Source organism: Miscanthus floridulus, chromosome 10 (genome assembly GCF_019320115.1).
Source record: "Miscanthus floridulus cultivar M001 chromosome 10, ASM1932011v1, whole genome shotgun sequence".
Lineage (NCBI taxonomy): Eukaryota > Viridiplantae > Streptophyta > Magnoliopsida > Poales > Poaceae > Miscanthus > Miscanthus floridulus.
This window is the reverse complement of record NC_089589.1, coordinates 136,129,033-136,147,047: the sequence shown is the minus strand read 5'-3', so window position 1 is coordinate 136,147,047 and position 18,015 is coordinate 136,129,033. Positions and strand designations below refer to the sequence as shown.

The following is an 18,015-nucleotide window of genomic DNA, read 5'->3' as shown; positions in this document are numbered from 1 at the left end:
ATTTTTGAACCAAGAAATGAAACCAGGCCTCCCTGGTCCCGCACCCTGTGAAAGAAGGGTATCATTTTCCTGCGGGGTAGGATCCCTTGATTGATGCTAGGATTCACGAAGAAATGCCATGTACCAACGAGAAACAAGGGAGTTGGATGCAGAATAGTGACAGCATACTGAAACAAGTTCGTTGAGAACTTACCTCACATACGGCTGCACCTCGACAAGGTTGGTCAACACATATAGCATGATACTGTGCCACTCTTCAATACACAAGTTAGTGGTCGATGCACTTGCGCTTCCGAGTTGCCCTTGGAAAAGGCTGAGGTTCGATTCATTTTTGCCAGCATTATAACGAGGGGGTAGATTATGCACGCTAGGAAGGTTCTCAGTGTAGTATTTTTCTATTAAGTTTGACACCTCCTCCAGAATGTATGCCTTTGCAATGGAGGCCTCAATTTTGGCTTTATTTCTACATTTTTTGTGAAGAGTCTTTAGACATCTCTCGATTGGATAGCAGCAACGGGCCTGCACGGCCCCCCCCCCATTCGTGCCTCATACGGGAGGTGCACAATCAAATGCTGCATCGACAAGAAGAAGCTGGGTGGAAAGATCTTCTCCAACTTACAGAGCAACACAGGTGTCCCTTTTTCCAAGTCATCAATGACAGTTCGAGATAGCTCCTTGGCACAAAGCTGGCGCAAGAAATAGCTCAACTCTGCTAGCACTAGCCAGACATGCTCAGGGACATAGCCTCAAACCATCGCCGGAAGAAGCTGCTCAATCCATATGTGGTAGTCATGACTCTTCATCCTGTTGACTTGTAGAGTAGATAAGTTCACTTCCCTCTTTAGATTCGCTGCATACCCATCAGGGAACATTAGCGTCTAGATCCATTCAAGTACTTCCCTCCTTTGTTTGCTGGTCAAGACAAAATCAGCCTGAGGCCTTCTCCAATTCTTGCCGCCTCTAGGAGGTTGCATCTCTTGATTTGGTCTATCGAATAACGTTGCCAGGTCCACTCTAGCCTTAGGGGTTGTCCTTAGACTTTTCAGTGTCCATGAGTGTTGCCCAAAGTGCGTCGACGACATTCTTTTCGGTGTGCATTACATCAATGTTATGTGGCAGAAGAAGGTCATCAAAATAGGGGAGCCTCGTCAAGCCTGACTTATGAGTCCACATATGTTGCTCACCATATCCCACAAAACCACCTTCTTGATTGGCCACGAGAGCATCTATCTAAGCATGAACCTTGGCACCAGTCATCATCCGCGGTGCAGGGTCTGACACTACGACACCTTTCATAAAGTTCTTGATGTCTTGTCTGAATGGATGGTCAAGAGGTAGGAATTGACGATGTCTGTCAAACGATGAATACTTGCCACCCTTCTGCAACCAAATGAACCTAACACCTTCCTGCATATTGGGCATGGGAACTTCTCGTGAACACACCAGGCGCAGAATATCCCATACGCCAGGAAGTCATGCAGGGAGTAGTGGTACCAAACGTGCATTTTGAAGGTTGTCTTTGTAGCTCGGTCATATGTCCATACCCCTTCGTCCCAAGCACGGACCAATTCATCAAACACGGGCTCCATGAACACACCCATATTACTCCCTGGGTGTCCAGGAATTATCAACGACAAGAATACGTTATGTCGTTGAAAGGAGACACCGGGGGGGAGATTAAGGGGGATAACGAAGACGGGCCAACATGTGTATGGGGCAGCCATCATTCCATAAGGATTGAACCCATCTGTTGCCAGCACGACACATACATTACGAGCCTCATCTACTTTGTCATGATGTTTGTCATTAAAGCGGATCCAAGCTTCACCATCGGATGGATGTACCATCTTGTCAGGATTGTACCGTTTGCCATTTTTGTGCCATGTCATCTGTTTCACGGATTCCTTGGTCATGTATAGCTGTTGGATCCTCGGTAGGAACGGAAGGTACCGTAGGATTTTCATGGGGATCGTAAGTTGCCTCTTCTGGCCATCATCAGAGTCTACCTCCAGGTACCTGGAGGATTTACACTTTGGACAGAACTTTGCATGCTCGTGTTCTTTCCTAAATAGGACGCACCCCTTGGGACAAGCATGTATCTGCTCATACGGCATATTAAGTGCACGAAGGAGTTTCTGTGACTTGTACATACTCTTTGGCAGAATGTGGCCCTCCGGAAGCAGGGTGCCAATCACGGCCAACATCTTATCGAAGCCTTCTCGACTCAAGTTTAACTCGAACTTCAACCCCATTAAGCGTCCAATGGCATCCAGTTGAGACACCGTTGACCGATCGTGAACGGGTTTCTATGCTGAGTCCATCATGTCGTAGAACGCCTGTGCGGCTGCCTCCATCTCCTCCTTCTCATGTCCATCATCGAACTGGCCATGGTGAAAGTCATCTAACATGTCTGCTACCCCTGCATCAGCATCAAAAGCCTCCACCTATGGTCTCACCACCTCCTCTCTCATACGATGGGCTTCACCATGGTGGACCCACCAGGTGCAGTCCGGCGTAAATCCATTCTTCACAAGATATTTACCCATTTCCACCTTGTTTACCCTTCTCCTATTTCCACATTTGCTGCAGGGACACAAAACTAGGCAATGTCCTTTAGCAGCCTTGCCAAATGCACTGTTCAAGAAAGCATTGGTCTTGTTCATCCATTCCGTAGTGTAATCACTCTAACTTCTCCAGCCTGTGTACATCCACTGACGGTCATCCATCCTCTAACATATGTATCAGCGAGTAATGTAACCATCAATTGCATCTACATGGTGTTCCTACTGTCTAATAGGTGAGGATAGGTCCTAATCCCACCCGCGGATGCATAGATGAGGTTAGTTTCCATGCTCTACTCCTATCCAAGATAGAATTTCGGCAGCACCTCCCCGCTGTTCTCTAGATACACGTCCTGCCAAACAAGAGTGCGTATCCGGAGAACAACAGGGAGGTGATGCCGAAACTCTATCTTGGACCGGAGCAGACCATGGAAACTAACCCATCTACGCATCCGCGGGCTGTCCAAAAAACGTGGACAATCCGAAACAGATACGGTCATAGATATGCAAAGATCTGCATACCTCCAACCGTATCTCTTTCGAACGGGAGATGCCTAACTAGGTTATGCGATCTACGACCATGATATGGAAAGAGGGGTTATACCTAGGGTGGCGGCGGAGTCAGGCTAGCAGGGCCATAGCGGGTCGGTGCAGTGGCGAGGCGACGCGGTGCTGGCAGACCGGCATGGCGACGGGAACTCCGACTCGGCTTCAACGGGCTCTTCTCTACAAAAATGGAACAAAATATTGTCATTTAAAAAAAATCAGCAGAACCTCCCCTACACGGTGAGGTTTCCAAAACCTGCAAAAACAACGACACGATGGCTGACAAGCACATATGTCTCAAGAGAAGCCATGTAGTTTGGATATCAATCCATGTAGAAGAATATATCCAAGTAGTACCACTACTTCTACTACTACTTCCACTATTGCTACTACTACTACCACTAGTTCTACTACTACTACTACCACTAGTTCTACTACTACTACCACTAGTTCTACTACTACTACTACTACCACTACTTCTACGACTACTACCACTAGTTCTACTACTACTACCACTACTTCTAATACTACTACTACCACTAGTACTACTACAACTAATACTACTACAACTATCACTACCATGACAACAACAAGAGAGAAGGCATACCTGACGGGCGCCGGGGGTAAGGGCGGGCGGCGTCGGGGTCGGGGTCAGGGTCGCTGGAGTCGGGAACGTGGTCGGGCACGGGCGGCGTCGGGGTGCGCGGTCCACGGGGCGCGGCTGGGGGCAGGGCGTGGCCGGGGACAGAGCCGGCGTTGGTGGGCCAGGGGCAGTGCGCGGCCGCGGGCAGGGCGCGGCCGGGGGCTATCGGGGGCGGGGGCAGGCGTGGGGAGGGGAGTGGCTGCCGGGGCTGGGGCGGCGCGGGGAGAGGCGGCCAGGGGCTGGGGCGATGCGAGGAGGGGCTGCTGGGGGTGGGGGGCAGGTGCGGGGAGGGGCTATCGGGGGTGGGGGCGGCGCGTGGAGGGGCTGCCGGGGGCGGGGGCAGGAGCGGGGAGGGGCTGCCGGGGGCAGGGGCGGCGCGGGGAGGGGCTACCGGGGGTGGGGGTAGGCGCGGGGAGGGGTTGCCGGGGGTGGGGGCGGCGCGTGGAGGGGCTGCCCGGGGGTGGGGACAAGAGCGGGGAGGGGCTGCCGGGGGTGGGGGCGGCGCGTGGAGATGTCCTGGTTTGTAAGCATCGTACGTGATAACTTGCACCAAACCTTCTCAAATTTTTATCACATCCTCCACATACGATATCATAACATCTCGACAAGTTTCATGATTTTCGGATTTCGTTTGCATTTTATAGAATTTAAAAACAATTCGTCCGCAAGTTCGTGGTCATGTTTCGTGAACAAGATGTTCGAAATTTCGGGTTTGTTCCTGGATACGGCCTCACACTACACTCAATACCATGAATATCATTTTTTGAATCATTAAATTCCATTATTCGATGCACGTGCAGTTCAAATTTGCATTTTTTGAAAAAATTCAAATAAATGAAATAAATTAAATAAATATAGTAAACAGTTCGGAAAATGTACCAAATTTCGACATGGAGCACCAAGTACTGTAAGAGGACTATATAAAAAGTTTGGAGGTCAAAATACAAAAAAAAAATTGGTTTGCCGAGTGTCATCTTTTGACACTCGGCAAATATGCTCTTTGCCGAGTGCCAGATGGTAGGCACTCGACAAAGTGGTCCCTTTGCCGAGTGTTCGTGGGGACACTCGGCAAAGAGCATGCCGGTTTTTTTTTAAAATGTTTGCCGAGTGCCTCTCCGCTCGGCACTCGGCAAAGTGGTAATTTTGTTTTTTTTAAATACGATGGAGTGCGGTTTAGGGTTTAGATTTTTAAAAAAAGGAAAAAATCTTTGCCAAGTGCCCCGATCTGGCACTCGGTAAACCGGCAGCCCTAGTGCTTTTGCCGAGTGCCAGATCGGAGCACTCGGCAAAGAAGTGGTTTGCCGAGTGCCTGCCCGCTGGCACTCGGCAAACCTGCACGGCAGGCAGCGGCCGTTACCTGACGCCGTTTTTTGCTGAGCGCCAAAGTTTGCCGAGTGCCTAACACTCGGCAAAAAGGGCCTTTGCCGAGTGCCTGACACTCGGCAAAGCCTTCTTTGCCGAGTGTATATCTTTGCCGAGTGCGGCACTTGGCAAAATAGCTCTTTGCTGAGTGCCCGATTTTTAGCCCTCGGCACAGAAAGTTGCACTCGGTAAAGACCCTGTTTCTCGTAGTGCGTCGAGAACGTCCCAGGATGGTAATGATGCCCACGCCAGAACAGCTTAATTTTTTCCGGAACTCAAACGTCTGACAGAACACCTTTTTTTAGAACACCTACCTCAGCAGACCCAGCCGGCCCGAACCAAGACAGCCTAGCTGGCCCCCATCACACAACACCCAAACATTTCATGAACAAGACAGGCAAGGCAACAGGGGCAACCTCACTATCCATACGAGACGGCCGTAGTAGATGCGTTATATATTTTGGTTTAGATATACTCAGCTGGTCTGAAACCCCACAGTGAAAAAACAAATCACATGTGTGTGTGTGTGTGTGTCTATATATATATATATATATATATATATATATATATATATATATATATATATATATATATATATATATATATATATATATATATATATACACACTGTTAGAAAAAGGTTACACTACGTACGGGGATCGATAGCTTTACTGGCGTGCAAGCTTGTGTACATCCAAACAACTGCTAGCTAAGTTCATTTGAATGACGATTGGAGGTAGGGAAAACGAATAGTTTAACCTTACATATGGGACGTAGGTACACTGCTGAGATTAAACACAACGGCAACACGTAGAGATGTGCCCATGTTGCCGGCCACGTGAGTACACCGTCCACACTTGGCTCGTGAAGCGTAAACTACAGTACTCGAACATATACCTACTACAGTTAACGTTAGACAAGATGAGCTGGACAAGATTAAATAATGGAGACTTGTGACAGATTCATCAAGTCTCCAGCTACAGCATTCAATTGTTTATGCGGGTATTCCCACATGCATCTCCCCTCAACCCCACTCGAGCAAACTCCTTCACCATTCCACAATCCCATCTGCTCACTACTCCCCCCTCTCGCCAACACGCTCCAGGAAACCTTGGTGAGTTGCAGATCTTTTAATTTGGCCTAACTTCTTTCGTGCTGGATGGACATGCAAAGAACGATCGGTTTTTTACTTTTCAGTTCTATTGGATTTGTTTCCACACCTTGCTTGTTCCATTTTGATTCGCTGCTTTTTCTTCTGCTGCTGCTTCAATTTTTCTTCTTCAGTCAGTGGACGAAAGCGCTTTCTGCAATCTAATCTGTGCGACTCTTTTCTGATATCTAGATCCTCATTCACATGTGCTTCGGGAATATCAGTAGAGAGTAGTGACATTGGGAGCCATGGAGTTTGCAACTGGGGCGCTGGGCACCCTGCTTCCAAAGCTCGGCCAGCTGCTCCAGGATGAGTACAACCTTCAGAAGGGAGTGAAGAAAGACATCGAGTTTGTTACGAGAGAGCTGGACAGTATGCGTGCCGCCCTCAGCGATGTTGGAGAGGTGCCACAGGAGCAGCTCAACAATACAGTCAAGATGTGGGCTCGGGACGTTCGGGAGCTCTCCTACGACATGGAGGACATAGTTGACACCTTCCTGGTGCGTGTCCAGGGCTCTGAACCCCCCAGCAAAAGGAGTGTCAAAAGGTTTATCAAGAAGATTGCTAGTATTGTGAGCAAGGCCAAGACTCACCATGAGATCGGCCAAGAGATCAAGGACATGAAGGAACGTGTTAAGGAGGTGACCGAGCGACGTGACAGGTCAGGGGCAGGACATCACAGACTTCGCATTTGAATTTCACCAAAATTTTCTCTTATTTGCCTCTTTGTTCTGGTTTTTTCATCTCCCTACACAGGTACAAGGTTGATGCTATTACTCCTACCAAAACCTCGGTTGACCCTCGCATAACAGCTCTGTACACCAAGGCTGCTAGCCTTGTTGGCATTGATGGGCCAAGGGAAGAGCTGATCTCGCAGTTGACAAGGGAAGATGGTCGCAGGTCATCTGCTGAACAAAGGATAGTATCTATTGTTGGCTTTGGAGGTCTAGGCAAGACAACGCTTGCTAAAGCAGTTTACGACAAGCTTAAACCGCAATTCAATTGCACGGCTTTTGTATCAGTGTCTCGTGATCCGGACATTATGAAAGTTCTGAAGGACATTCTTTATGAGCTCGACAAGAATGAGTACAAGGACATCCACAACACCGCATTGGGTCAACAGCATCTCACCGATCTTGTGCATGAATTCCTCGAAAATAAGAGGTATGTTGTGGTACTGCCAACAGTAGAATAGTAGGTTAATGGTAGGTTACAGTCGTCAATGAGTATGTGTGGCGTCTGTGTGTATCTTCTTTCCATGCATATTATAATGCCCAATGAATTTTTAACATTATGCTATTCAACTTGCATTGCCTTCTTTTGTCTTCACCATACCCCACCTAGTGGAACCAATGTTTTTGCTGATAATGAAAGATTTTATTCACTTTCAAGAGCATTTCATACATCTAATAATATAGTAAAAACATGTATATACTCTAGGGACCTGTTTGGATGTACTAGCTAGTGCTAATAGTTAGCTACTAGCACATGAAACCCAGCTAATAGCATTTTAATAGTAGTTCTGTTAGCTACCTCTAGGACTTCTTTTGGGGAGCCAGTTAATAACTTTTTACTAGAGGGGTATTACATTTTGAGCTAGCTATTAATTGGAATATTAGCTATGGTGTCTGCATCCACTAGTGCTAATTTTTGCTGCCAACAATTACTTCTAATAGATCCAATATCTATCAATTCGATGACTAGATTGACTCCCTCGTGCTCGAGAAAACATAACATTAGTCACATGTGCTGAATGTTATGCTATGAAGCTGGATAATTTATTATAGCCAATGCATAGAGGCAGTGGGTAACTGAGTAGATACCTTGCAAAGGATAGAATTTAGTCTACAGTACTGAATTTGCCAAAACAAAACCAATTTATAGCGAAAGCTGCTGCCATATCATCCGAGCGCATACCATCCTAATGCTAACTGTATAACTTTAGGTGTTTAGGGGAGAAATCAGAAAAATACTAGATAAGGGTAACAATGGACTTATTTCTATACTTTGTATAAGTTGTCCAAGCAAATTCTTATTACTTACCTATGCGATTTTCTATTGTCATATATATGCTTATATTACAAATCATCTGTAACTATGCTTTACAAGATGCTCAATTGCTACATACTTGTAGGTACCTCATTGTTATAGATGATATATGGGATACAGAACCATGGGAGATAATAAGATGTGCTCTACCTGAGAATGTCCTGAAAAGCAGAATAATCACAACTACACGCATAATTGATGTTGCTGAGCATGTTGGCGGTTGCTACAAGCTGAAACCTCTTACTCACCACAACTCCAAAATGTTATTCTATGGACGGATATTTGGCTCCGAAAGCGATTGTCCTAAACAGTTTTCTGATGTATCTCAAAAAATTTTGAAGAAATGCGGAGGTGTGCCATTAGCTATTCTTACAACATCTAGCTTGCTGGCTAATAAGTCAAGAAATATAAAAGTGTGGTATGACGTGTGTGAGTCAGTTGGTAAGGGACTAGCAAACAATCCTAGCATTGATGGTATGAGGAAGATATTGCTGCTTAGCTATTATGATCTGACACCCACTTTAAAGACATGTTTACTGTACCTAAGTATATTTCCGGAAGATTATGCCATTTGGTGGGATCGGTTGATACTGAGGTGGATAGCTGAAGGATTTGTCCAACAAGGAGATGGGAGGCAGAGCTTATATGAGATTGGACAGAGTTATTTCAATGAGCTTCTAAATAGAAGCCTGATCCAGCCAGCAGACATGGATGAGGATGAGATGAATCCTGTTTATTGCCGGGTTCATGATATGGTGCTTGATCTCATTTGCTCCTTGTCGAGAGAAGAAAATTTTTCTACCACTATAAGTGGTGACTGCATGCAAATGACATCTTCAGAAAACAAGGCTCGCAGGCTCTCTATCCACAATACTAGTTGGCCTACAATCAACATGTCAAAATTGAGGTCCCTTACTATCAGCAGTTATGCTTTAATTAACACTATGCCACCCCTTTCATGCTTTAATCTTCTGCGTGTATTGGATCTTGAAGATTGCAATCTTCTTCATCATCCAAGTCTAGAGTTTGTCGGTATATTATTTCACCTGAGGTATCTAAGCCTAGCAGATACTGGATATGCTGGCGAGCTCCCAAGGGAGATAGGGAAGCTACAGTTTTTGCAGACATTTGACTTCACTGGAACTGGTATAAAAGAAGTGCCATTGAGTATCTTCGGGCTAAGACAATTAATGAGCCTTGAAGTTGGGGACAGTTCAAGGCTGCCAACCACGAGTGGGTTGAGAAATCTATCGTCTCTGGAGCTGCTACGCATGAATGTGGATTCTGCATACGTCGCAGAAGAGCTAGGCCATCTGACGCAACTGAGGGTGCTATGTGTTACGCTCAGAAAGGACTTGGAAGGCAGATGGGAAGAAAGCATCTGCAGAGTTTTGGTGGGGTCCCTTGGCAAACTGCACAAAATCAAAACTCTAGGGCCTTGTTTAGATTACCCCAAAATTCCAAGTTTTTTCACTCTCTCTCCATCACATCAATTTTTAGCCACTTGCATGGAGCATTAAATGTAGGTAAAAAAAAAACTAATTGCACAGTTTAGTTGGAAATCACGAGATGAATCTTTTGAACTTAGTTGGTCCACGATTGGACAATATTTACCAAATAAGACGAAAGTGCTACTATTCATCGGGTTGAAATTTTTCTCAATCTAAACAAGGCCTAGGAGTAGAAATCTCAGATGATGTTGAAGTTGATCTTGAAGGCTCAGTGGACTCCCTGTGGAACCTATCTTATCTTCTTATTTTTGGAACCAGTCGGTTGCCGACATGGATCGATCCCGCGTCATTTCTCCACCTTTCCCGCCTGCGCATAATGGTGGGTCAAGTTCGAAGTGAGGACATCCAAGTCCTGGGCATGCTGCAGGCTCTTCGTGTTCTGGACGTGAAAGTGGCTGGCTCCAAACAAGTGCTTGAAAGGTTCATGATTAGGGCAGATGCCTTCCCATGTTTGACGCGGTGCAAGTTCTCTGGGTTTTCAACGGTGCCATCTATGTTCCCACCTGGAGCTATGCCCATGCTTCAACGTTTTAAATTCTATATCCGAGCAGAGGATTTTGGGGATAGTGAATTTACTGTTGACGACCTGACCATAAGCCACCTTCCGTCCCTTCGTACAGTTCGGGTTCACCTTGATGGAGACGAGACAGTCAGTGAAGAGTTGGCAATGAAAGTAAAAGATGCACTGAGGAACGAGGCACGTGCCCACCCCAACCATCCTGAAATTTCTATGAGAATTGATGGCGAATGGATCCTGCTTTGCATGTATGTAATCCTCTTCCTTTTTCTGGTTCTTTAGCCGGTCCAATAACTTTTTTTAGCCACCTATTATTGTAGCCTCTGTCTAATAATCTTCTGCATGCTGCCATAAGTACCATGACATCGATGGATGCCCCTGAGTTCACCCCTCACTTACCATGACAAATAATCTTATTTACCCTACTATTTTATTCCAGTTTTATGTCTCTAAGAATCCTTTACATTTGTTATGCTTCTAGTTACCACTTCCATGGATGCCCCTATGTTCACCCCTAACTTACCATGACAAATAACCTTGTTTACCCTACTATTTTATTCTAGTTTTATGTCTCTAAGAATCTTTTACATTTTGTTATGCTTCTAATTATCCTTTTTATTCATTTGTTACTAGCACAACTGGTGATCGCACAATCTAGTTGTGAACTCTGTTTCTTCTTTGCACAGTTAGACTCTGTCTGCGTATTCCGAAATCAATGTGGCCGTCCTCATAGAAATTCCGAGTTTATTCGTAAATGATGCTAACTGTTTGTCGTGTACATGTCCCAGGTAATGGTTGGATGTACATCGGTACGGCCTCAGCCACTACCTAGAACAAGTTCATCCATGATATATTCGCCAATGGCCCATTGCTTACTGTCTCCACCACGTGTGTCCATTGCAGTAGATATGATTGAGCAAGAACCCCAGCATTTCCACTGTTCGCGATCCAGCCTTACTGTGCGATCGACTTCAATGGCCATGCTTATTGCAGTAACATTGTTCTTGTGTATTGGATCATGCTCTCTGAATCTCTGTAGACCCACTTGGCTTGTTCTAGGTTTCAATTTACTATGCTCTTTAGTAAAACTTGATCATGCCGAGCTGCTGTCTTTCTAGTTTTTTATGGGGTCATGTACGTACAATTAAGTTTGTGCCATATACTGTGCTTTGCAAAAGTAATGGAGGAACATTCAGCTGCTTTCATCGTCACTTTTCTGTGTCTTGTTTTTTTCTGATGCAGAGCTTCTCTTGGTTCTATAACCATGTACAGTGTACCTCATGCATATTGCAGTTTGTTCGGTACGTTGCGATGATAGCTGATGAGCTGATCTGGTTACTATGCCGGCCATGGTGAGTCCCAAATTAAACCAACAGAGCTTGATCTATATCTGTCACCATGGTCTGACGTGCAGCCCAGAGGACACTTGTATGCAAAATGATTGTCGACGAAGTCACGCACGTCTGCTTCGTCGACGCCTCCCTCGAGCGCCGCCTCGTGCGAAACCTAACGTTCTTGTTGGACCGGCTTAACTGCAGGTCTGCAACGCTGAGCCCATCGTGCCCACGGAAGCCATTGAGTTCGACTCATTTGGCAAGGCCCGTCCCTGTGGGGGTGCGGCCCGTGCGACAACTTGGGCTTATATGAGGTGAATCAGCCTAGCCCACGTATAGTCTGGGCCAAAAAGAACAGTGTACGGCTTGAAGGATCGAATTGCATTGGGCCGATCCACTAGCATACTACAAACCTGTTCGTTTTTCTGTTTCAGCGCATCTATTTTTGCAGTTGTGCCACAAACAACAGATTTCCCGCTTTGGACCACTGCCTGGCTGACGTTGTTAAAACAAGCGAGAAATTGATCGAGTGTAAAGAGCAACTTACTAACCTCGGTGTACACCTCCTCCTAAAATTCCTGTCACATCGAATGTTTAGACATATACATTGAGTATTAAATATAGACTAATTATGAAACTAATTGCACAACTTGCGACTAATTTACGAGACGAATCTTTTAAGCCTATTTAGTCTATGATTTGACAACATGATGCTACAGTAAACATATACTAATGACAGATTAATTAGGCTTAAAAATTAGTCTCAGAAATTAGCCTCCATCTATGCAATTGGTTTTGTAATTAATCTATATTTAATGCTCCTTATTAGCATCTAAACATTCGATGTGACATAAATTTTAGGGGCGACTAAAGAACTAAACACCACCTAAGTCGATATATGAGCAAAACAGCACCAGCAGCTCATCTCCTGGCTTCCAGCAAAACAGCACCAGAGAGCAAAACTCGAGCAGCAGCTCAACTGAAAAAATGCTGTCAACGGTAAGTTCTAATATAGTACTTTTAATCTGCAATGTGGGTTTGCTATGAACCATTGAAGAAAAAGACAGTAATCTGTGTGAGTGTGTTAATCGCTGAAACTTCAACCAACTTGAACCCAAAAATTTCTATTTTTTCAGATAAATTTTGGTTAAAAAGACAGGTCGTTATTCGAATCAGCTGTTCAAATTATTTTGCAGCGAAAAATCACTGAAAATCACGAAATTCGTTAATATCGCTGAGGTCTGGCTGATCGGCTGAACATAACAGGAAGTTGAACCCTCAGACCATCGGACTACTACGTGACAACTTGGTATATAATAACGAAATCTAATTTTTGCATCCTTTTCATCTTATAAAAGACCAGTGGTTGCTCTGTCAGTTTCCAAGATATAAAATTCATTTGTTTCCATCGATGACTGACCTCGAGGTCTAGGGTCTATACCTAATCTGCACCTAACCAAGATGCTCTACAATCTCATAGCAGCAAATTGAATTTCAGTATTGTTACCCATTTGTCCAGTTCACTGAAGATGCCAAGTAACAGACACAGTGTCAGGCAAGCCCGAATTTGATACTCGAATGAGGCAGGCCAAGCAAAGGCATAGGAGTGCCTTTACTCTAGCAAGATTCGCAGTGCCACCTCATGGCCGCTAGTAGCTGTTTGGATGTTGGTGGCATCATTATCTCCCTCTTTTCCAGGCTACTCTTCTATCTTTCAATCTTTGTAGAGAACAGGTACCTCAAATAAAGCTATTTTTGTAGTCCATTTTTCTCGTCCCACTATATTCACTGGTGAATACATATATAGCTAAAGTAATTCAGAATGCACAAGATTACGGACATGTCATCTGTCTTAAGAATTTGTTATTTTAGTAGAGCAATAATGAGTATTAATTAACGATGCCATCAATTTGGAACGACGTATCGTCTCAACCAAAAAGAATTTGTAACTTAATCAGTCATTGTCCCTGCTTGTCATAGGACATCATCGAAATTTTGAATGATGTTAATGCTCTTGCATCATGACGATGACATCCTGTAGCTTCTAGTTTAGGAGCAAATTGCTTTTAGTTTATAATGACTTGGAGCTGGTCTTTCTCTCTTTTATCTACAAAAAGCAGTCTGCATTATATTCTGTTCAAAGAGTAGAAAGACCTTCTCCTCCTCCTCCTCGTCATTGGCTTTATTTATTTGCCGACCTCGTGTGGAGCCATCAGCAACGATGTGGCAATGCACCTTAATCTTCCCATGTAATATTTCGACGGGACCCCAAAATGATATATTATGTTATTTATAATCAATTGATTAGTATTATGTAATAGCTGGTAGCTAGTTTCAGGTTAGGTAATAGACGGAGTATTACGTAGGACTGATGAATTCCTGGTCTCATTGTTCAAACAAGATGCAATATACTCCATAGGTCCTATTCATTTTATTTTTCCCTTGTGTTCATTAGAACAAGACAAATAATTACATCCATAAACTCAGCATGCATATATATAACACATGTTTTTAAATACCATACCAAGAGTTGAGTGCGCCACAAGCTAGTTCTAAACGTACTCCCTCCGTTTTTACATGTCTCATTAGCTTTATACTAAGTCAAACATTACTACCTTTAACCATCCATTTCAAAAAATACTTATAGTTTCACAACACATAAATTATATATTATGAAAGTTCCTTATAGTGAATCTAAAAACATATACCTTATGTCATGAGTCTATATTATTTTTGAAATGGATGGTCAAAGATATAAATGTTTGATTTAGAACAAAGCTAATCTAACATGTAAAAAATTGGAGGGCGTAGTACATACACTAGGTTTTTTTTTGCGACATAGACACTCACAACGCACGCACACTCACCCCTATGAACGCACGCATACAAACTCTACCCCTATGACCACTTTCGAAGATTGGGCCAGCAAATTCTCGAAATTGACTAAGTCACCACAATCGCCTCGCTGTTGGTGGGAACATTGCCTACCACTAGAAAACACAACACCATTAAATTCTGAAATATTTGCTCCCAAAGAAAGTCTAACCCAGGACCTAAGATGCTACTGAGACTCTTGTAACAACTAAGCTACTGGCCCTTTCACAGTACATACACATACACCAGGCTCATCAAAATGGAGCACTAATTGCTTGGATAACTTCTAACCAACCCATGTTCAAAACACGGGTTAGAAACTATGTATTAGTTGATAAATTTAGGAGCTTGTTTGGTCCTATTTGGCATAGCTTCGCCAACGACTTTATGAGTTGTTGTGAGTTGTGTTTTCCCCAACAATCACTTTGCAAAAAGCTTCATGAGTGAAGCTCTTGAAAACCTACTGAGACTTTGGATTAAGGTGGGATGCTGCTAAAAATAGTAGCTTTTCTCAGCTTCATGAGTGAAGCTCCTGAAAACCTACGGAAAGGGTCGAAACGCACTAATCTTTTTATACAAAAGGGGAGAAGGGCTAAAAATCTGTCTGGCCATAACGAAATTGAAGAGCTTGTTCACTCATTGCAAGTTCGTCGCCTGGCTTATATGCCTGTTGGCACGAAAATTCGTCTCATGCCGAGGCACATGAGCAAGCAGGAAGGGTCTGCTCCAAGGAGCTGGAGATCCGTCTGGCTTCAACACAGGGATGATCGATCATGCGTACTCCTCCCGAGACGTGCCAGTCAATTTGACCCTGCAATTGATAAGGAGAGAAAGTTTATCAGTAATTTAAGGTGGAACATGCCGGTCTGTGCCCAAACAGTTCCAAGTGTGCCGCTTCGGGAGCAGTCAGACACGAAAGGTGACTAAATAGTCGATCCGCATAGAAATCAACTGTTACGGTCTGTAAAGCTTATGAGTAGTGATTAATTTCATATTGACAGGTACAACACATGTATATGTAAATAAGATCATTAGCTAGACAGATATTGCTAGTGTAAACCATTAAGCCGATGAATGTAATCAGGAAAAGACATAACACACGAACGAATCGACTATCTGAAACGAACAGATCTACAAACGCTCTGAATCTAATATGTTACCACCAATAGTGAGGTTCGACCGGATCGATGACAGCTATGATGATAGTAACAAACTAAAACCGAAGAATCCGCAAACACATTCGTACTTCGACAGGCTTTCCGAAAGACATGCTATACGTGAAGGCTCGGATGAATCGGCTAAAATAACCGATTCAGGTGAAAAGGACTATAAAAGATTTGGAAATAGCTTATCATCATTTGACCATTTAATAAAGATAAATCTAATGAACATATTAGATCTCATCCATCGTTATGACCAGTGGGGCATGAGGCTGAATCATGCAGACCATGGAAACAACAATAGATTCGACGACCCTAACTTATTACTAATATCAGTGGGGCTAACATATCTTTCAACCTACCCTTACTTCAACGGCTCGTGGCGTGAACTGTATATGTGAAATCATTCGATATCGGCTAAAATAACCGATTCAGACATAGCGCACAATTAAGGTCATACCCTATCAGGAACAGATCTACCAAATAATGGTCCCCGCTCCACGGTGCTAACAGTGGAGTGTGAGGCAAAATCACACAGGCTGTGATAACGGGCCATGGAATGGTTTTCATTAGCCGATAGATCTATTCAAGACCCGGCATGCCTTAACCACATGCTATGCACGATCAAGATTGACATAAAACAACCAATAAAACATAACTCATCGTTTAAGGTGCAGATTAGATCAGTTTAGATTAATAAATGATGGGTTAAACAGGATATAAAGCTGATCTAGATCAATCCTAATCGGGCAAAGTGATATTGCTGTAATTAAATAAATAATGAAAGCAATAAGCAATATCGGTAACTTAATGAATCTACCCGAAGAATGCCACCCTTAGATAGAGCCGATAACTTGACCTTAATCTAGTTCGAGCAGTGGAGGTCGACCAGATCGATGCAGCAGTACTTGAACTAGACAAGAGTCGATAACTAGCTTATACCAGAGTCGCAGTGGAGGTCGACCGGATCGATGCAGCCGTACAAACAGAAGTATAAGCTATGACGGTACTTACAGACAAGCCAGAGGTCGGCCGGACTGATGCAGCCCTGCTCGCTGAAGAACTTGTCGAGATCTACTCTACTCCTACTCCTAAGGGGTGGCCGGAGCCAAAAAAGTAAGTAACTTGTATTTGATTGATTGTGTGTCCTTTACAATAGCCGGGGTTCAATATTTATACCCGGAACCTATGCATAAATCCTACTTAAGCACGACTCATTATAATTTTTGGCCTAAGTGAAAAAAAAACCTAATTTAAGATAACTTGGACCCTAATCTTTCCCTTTTTATAGAGTCCATCATGTTTTTCCTGGCGCCGATTGTAGCTATTATAGTTATCTGCTGGCGCTATCTGAAGAGAGCCGATTCTAGTGCTTCATTCGATTCAGCTGATACCGACCTTTATGCAATCGATTCCTTATGACATGATCTTGCGAGCTTTTGAGTTCCTGCAATCCTTCTTCCAAATTCTAGTGTAAACAATGCCTAACTAATTTCTTGGGGAGGATGATTTCATCCTCTATCTCCGTAGGAAAGTCCTGTGCCAGCGGGTCACACAGGTCGATCGGGCGGCTTAGCCGCTGCCGAGAGATGGGTAAGGAGCAGTAGGATGCCGACTCCATCACAAACGATGGACCTGGATTCCACTTGAACATATCCGGTAAGAGCTCTCCGAACCCATCACTCGAGCCATCGAGGTAACTTTACCAACCCCCACTTTACTTTTTCGGTGCATGAGCATTCATTCATCCATTCTCATGCATGCATTCATACATCCATCCATACATTCATTCCAAGCATCGCATATGCAATTTTTGCATCACAACGCTTCGTGTCACGTCACGAAGCGGAAGTCGTCTCATTCGATATGAGCGGCGATCGACCGAGGTTCGAAGGCTGGCCCACAAAGGGCTCGAGGCTACCTCATATCAAATAGAGACAGGGGAGAAAACGTAGATGATCCCAAGCGTCCCTTTCCTAACCTACTCAGAAGCGGACAGGGTCATCTCAACCTTCTCGTTCGATCCTAACCTCTAGCCAAACCCATAGAATCTCCATCGAGGGGAGGCCAACGGGCCACCTAAGTCGGTCTCCAGAATGACTCGGGCATCTGTCGGGAGGTGGGTCAAGGAGTAGTGGAATGCCACATGAGGGCTATGCCGACCCTGTCATGAATGACGGACCCAGATTCCACTCGGACATGCCTGTTAGTGAGCTTGCCGAGTGCGACACTCGTGCCATTGAGGCAAGTGTCATTAGCCCAACCCCTTTGATTGCGGAAACCGCGGACGGGGTGATGCATAAAACTC

General features: G+C 44.4%; 3 protein-coding genes across 3 annotated transcripts; 2 read left to right on the top strand and 1 right to left on the bottom strand.

The window, feature by feature from the left end:
* Positions 1–3,340: 3,340 nt before the first annotated feature.
* Positions 3,341–4,642, bottom strand: LOC136489753 (vegetative cell wall protein gp1-like). Its single transcript, XM_066486308.1, has 3 exons — positions 4,630–4,642; positions 3,715–4,305; positions 3,341–3,363 (listed from the first exon to the last, which is right to left on the bottom strand). The coding sequence occupies exons 1-3, from the start codon at positions 4,640–4,642 to the stop codon at positions 3,341–3,343; spliced, it is 627 nt and encodes a 208-aa protein (XP_066342405.1).
* Positions 4,643–6,099: 1,457 nt separating this feature from the next.
* On the top strand, positions 6,100–10,090 carry LOC136485797 (disease resistance protein RGA5-like). The gene is made up of 4 exons (XM_066482631.1): positions 6,100–6,226; positions 6,455–6,923; positions 7,019–7,426; positions 8,397–10,090. The coding sequence occupies exons 2-4, from the start codon at positions 6,511–6,513 to the stop codon at positions 9,829–9,831; spliced, it is 2,256 nt and encodes a 751-aa protein (XP_066338728.1). The 5' UTR covers positions 6,100–6,226; positions 6,455–6,510; the 3' UTR covers positions 9,832–10,090.
* LOC136489752 (uncharacterized) lies at positions 9,962–11,544 on the top strand (the record flags this gene model as incomplete). Its single annotated transcript, XM_066486306.1, has 2 exons — positions 9,962–10,587; positions 11,128–11,544. Coding segments are annotated over 2 exons (630 nt in total), but the record flags the coding sequence as incomplete, so codon positions are not given.
* Between the last annotated feature and the right edge of the window lie 6,471 nt (positions 11,545–18,015).

Coding starts and splice junctions, on each gene's coding strand:
- LOC136489753 (XM_066486308.1), bottom strand. Junction 3,364..3,714: donor TTACCCCCGGCGCCCGTCAG/GTATGCCTTCTC, acceptor TTGTTTTTGCAG/GTTTTGGAAACCTCACCGTG.
- LOC136485797 (XM_066482631.1), top strand. CDS start 6,511: ATGGAGTTTGCAACTGGGGCGCTGGGCACCCTGCTTCCAAAGCTCGGC. Junction 6,924..7,018: donor GTGACCGAGCGACGTGACAG/GTCAGGGGCAGG, acceptor CTCCCTACACAG/GTACAAGGTTGATGCTATTA. Junction 7,427..8,396: donor GAATTCCTCGAAAATAAGAG/GTATGTTGTGGT, acceptor ACATACTTGTAG/GTACCTCATTGTTATAGATG.